The sequence below is a fragment of the Zea mays genome, chromosome 9 (genome assembly GCF_902167145.1).
Source record: "Zea mays cultivar B73 chromosome 9, Zm-B73-REFERENCE-NAM-5.0, whole genome shotgun sequence".
In the NCBI taxonomy this organism is placed as follows: domain Eukaryota; kingdom Viridiplantae; phylum Streptophyta; class Magnoliopsida; order Poales; family Poaceae; genus Zea; species Zea mays.
Genome location: NC_050104.1, coordinates 150,523,004 through 150,526,920, shown reverse-complemented (window position 1 = coordinate 150,526,920; position 3,917 = coordinate 150,523,004). Strand labels below are relative to the sequence as shown.

Sequence of the window (3,917 nt, the reverse complement as noted above, 5' to 3'; positions counted from 1 at the left end):
TTTTACATACATATGGTTTGCTCGTTCCTTACTGGTTCAGTTTGTTTTTGTTTCCAGGAGTAGGAACTCTGTACTGCTACACGGCACGGCCCCTCCCTGCTCCCTCGGGTCAAAACTCAAAAGCCTTCATTTTGATCACGGCCAGCCGGTCAGGTCATTTCTTTATTATTTTCATGTCGTTATTTTCTTTCTCGTTTTTTGGGTGATGCGAAGAGCCAAACGGGAGCTTAAATATTGACCAGTGTCCTTCTGGAGCAAATTAACTTTGACTCTCACCAAGACGTGTTTTTTGCATATACATGGACTGATGGACTGATCTGTTTCTTTTATGCGAGAACAAGTACTATATGGTAAGCGAGAACTCGCAGTGGTGGGAACAAAGCCCATCGCAGAAACGGCACCACCACCGCTGCTCTCTCGCTTCGATTTGCCTTGCCATCTAGATTCTAGATAGACTGCTACTGCTACCGTCCTTACGACGCGAGAAGTGGCCTGCTATTGCTAGAAGCCCGGGGTCACTTTCTTTGAACGTACGCCGTACGCGTATACACACATGCTAAAGCATCAGGTCTCCTGCCTGCCCCTTCCTTGCCCGGGCCAGCCTCGCCGCTTGGGGCGCGCATAAATACCAGCGCGGCCGCGGTACCCCTGCCACAGACACACAACACACAATCCCCTGCAACTGCAAGTCGTCTTCTTCCCCAAGCCTAAAACCAACAACAGTTTGGCAGATCGCCCGGCTCGATCGATCGCAGCCATGGTGCTCTCCAAGGCCGTCTCCGAGAGTGACATGTCCGTGCACTCCACGTTCGCGTCGCGCTACGTCCGCTCGTCTCTCCCAAGGTACGCACCCATTATTCCCCCCCACTACTCCCCTTAATTCGCAGCTGTTCTTGCAATTGGACCGGCCGGCGACTCCATCTCGCGTGAACATGTTCTTCTTGCCGGTGTTTGTGTGCTGGAACGGCCGGTTTATCTGCAGCTGCTAGTGGCTATGGCTTTGAGCACTGACATACTGACTTTTGGTCCGTGCCCGCGCGCCCGCGCCGCAGGTACCGCATGCCGGAGAACTCCATCCCCAAGGAGGCGGCGTACCAGATCATCAACGACGAGCTCATGCTCGACGGGAACCCGCGCCTCAACCTGGCGTCCTTCGTCACCACCTGGATGGAGCCCGAGTGCGACAAGCTCATCATGGCCGCCATCAACAAGAACTACGTCGACATGGACGAGTACCCCGTCACCACCGAGCTCCAGGTACATCATCATCACCCTCAGCAACGATCTTTTTGATCGGAGAGTTCTTGGTTGGCTGACCAAAAGCCAGTTCCAGCAGAACCGACTCAGATTTTGTGTCTTCTCTCTCCTGACACTCGACTGCGGCGACATTGCAGAACCGGTGCGTGAACATGATCGCGCATCTCTTCAACGCGCCGTTGGGCGAGTCCGAGACGGCGGTGGGCGTCGGCACGGTGGGCTCGTCGGAGGCCATCATGCTTGCCGGGCTGGCCTTCAAGCGCAGGTGGCAGAACAAGCGCAGGGCCGAGGGCAAGCCGTTCGACAAGCCCAACATTGTCACCGGCGCCAACGTCCAGGTACTAACAGTTCGTTTTCATTCGGCCCCCAAATCCCAACAAGCTAGGCGACGAATCTCGGCTCTAAACCAGTCGCGCGCGATCGCCCGTTTGAGTCCTGCAGGTTTGCTGGGAGAAGTTCGCGAGGTACTTCGAGGTGGAGCTCAGGGAGGTGAAGCTGCGCGACGGCTACTACGTGATGGACCCCGAGAAGGCGGTGGAGATGGTGGACGAGAACACCATCTGCGTCGCCGCGATCCTGGGCTCCACGCTCAACGGCGAGTTCGAGGACGTGAAGCTGCTCAACGACCTGCTCCAAGCCAAGAACAGGGAGACCCGGTGGGAGACGCCCATCCACGTGGACGCGGCGAGCGGCGGCTTCATCGCGCCCTTCCTGTACCCGGACCTGGAGTGGGACTTCCGCCTGCCGCTGGTCAAGAGCATCAACGTCAGCGGCCACAAGTACGGCCTCGTCTACGCCGGCATCGGCTGGTGCATCTGGCGCAGCAAGGAGGACCTGCCGGAGGAACTCATCTTCCACATCAACTACCTCGGCGCCGACCAGCCCACGTTCACGCTCAACTTCTCCAAGGGCTCCAGCCAAGTCATCGCGCAGTACTACCAGCTCATCCGCCACGGCTTCGAGGTCGGCACCGCCTTTTTTTATTGAAGATAAACCGATCAGGCATGATGACCGACTCACTCACCTCGCAACCAATCAAACAATAATGCAGGGGTACAGGAACATCATGGAGAACTGCCACGAGAACGCCATGGTGCTCAAGGAGGGCCTGGAGAAGACGGGCCGCTTCGACATCGTGTCCAAGGACGAAGGCGTCCCGCTGGTGGCCTTCTCCCTCAAGGACCGCAGCCGGCACGACGAGTTCGAGATCTCGGACATGCTGCGCCGCTTCGGCTGGATCGTGCCGGCATACACCATGCCCCCCGACGCGCAGCACGTCACGGTGCTCCGCGTCGTCATCCGGGAGGAGTTCAGCCGCACCCTCGCCGAGCGCCTCGTTCTCGACATCGAGAAGGTGATGTACCAGCTGGACGCGCTCCCGTCCAGGCTCCCGCCCCCTCCCCCGGCGGCGCCGCTGCTCAGGAAAAAGACGGAGCTGGAGACGCAGAGGTCGGTCACGGAGGCGTGGAAGAAGTTTGTGCTCGCCAAGAAGACCAACGGCGTCTGCTAGTGACGCTTCCACCGCTACACACAACACTACCATGGTCAACGGGCCTTCTTCCGTGCTGATTTGAGTGAGCACCGCGATATCTAGGTAGTCTAATATGCTTCGTGTCTTTCCGTAATTTGTGCATGCAGTTGCTATGCACCGAGTGAGTTGCTATATATGTTCGATAGCAACAGTTTTTTTCTCCCCAATGCAAGGAAGAGAGTAATAGTTGAGGCTGGTGTCGATTATTGTTATCCATGCCCATGCGCGTGCAGTTATTACCTCCATTCTAAACTGTAATCTATTTTAATTTCTTCAGAGAGTCAAAGCACCTCAAGATTTATTAAAACTATAAGAATTATAAAATTTCGTCATATCAGATAGATATACTATAAAAATATATATAGATAACACAAAAATCTAGCCTATCCTGTTTGTAGCATGAACTAGATCTTGACCTTGGTATTTATCACATATAAGTGAGCTTCTCTAACTCTCATGTGAGATGATCGGTTGTTCTTGTATTTTTATATCAGTTTGTATCCACTCTATTGGAACAATTTATATCCACTCCATAAGAAGGCACTGCTGCTTCCGCAAATTTATCTATTCCCCATAAATCTTAAGGATGCCAACAATCACTAGTTTTTGATGATTTGGTTTGCCACATGTTTGACACCACATCTTTTGGCCATGCCTATGCATGGCCAAGTTTGTAGATGGAAGAATTGTTGTTCTTCACCGAACAACATATCTTGATGGCTCTTATATTCGAGAGCTTGAGCATACAGTTCATTGATTAAAATCGGCTCTACTCTTGTGTCTACAAATGGTACTAGTGGGGTATAACCAACATGAAGGCCATTATATATATATATATATATATATATATATATACACTAGCTGGATGTCCGTGCGTTGTAACGGGAATATATAATATCAGTATACTACGATAACTTATATACAAAATCTGTGTTATATTGTTATGAGAAAATGTTTCATAATCAATTTGTGATCCTAGCCATACATAAATTTTGTTATTTTAATCTAGTTATTTCACCACTACATTGCAACCATCAGTATCATGCAGACTTTGATATATGCCACGATTTGTATGGTCTCATCATTGGAGAGCACGTTCCATACATGCCGGAAAAATTCTCTCGTACAT

The 3,917-nt window shown here is 51.7% G+C and overlaps 1 protein-coding gene across 1 annotated transcript; it reads left to right on the top strand.

Moving 5' to 3' along the window:
• The first annotated feature begins 662 nt into the window (after nt 1–662).
• LOC100381655 (Glutamate decarboxylase 1) lies at nt 663–3,003 on the top strand. Its single transcript, NM_001174470.1, has 5 exons — nt 663–843; nt 1,053–1,257; nt 1,395–1,595; nt 1,699–2,220; nt 2,309–3,003. The coding sequence occupies exons 1-5, from the start codon at nt 758–760 to the stop codon at nt 2,765–2,767; spliced, it is 1,473 nt and encodes a 490-aa protein (NP_001167941.1). The 5' UTR covers nt 663–757; the 3' UTR covers nt 2,768–3,003.
• The last annotated feature ends 914 nt before the right edge of the window (nt 3,004–3,917 follow it).

Bases quoted from the DNA above. Each gene is read 5' to 3' on its own strand.
- LOC100381655 (NM_001174470.1), top strand. From the start codon at position 758: ATGGTGCTCTCCAAGGCCGTCTCCGAGAGTGACATGTCCGTGCACTCC. The intron at 1,596-1,698 runs GTACTAACAGTT...TGAGTCCTGCAG, and splicing joins TCACCGGCGCCAACGTCCAG to GTTTGCTGGGAGAAGTTCGC. The intron at 2,221-2,308 runs GTCGGCACCGCC...ACAATAATGCAG, and splicing joins TCATCCGCCACGGCTTCGAG to GGGTACAGGAACATCATGGA.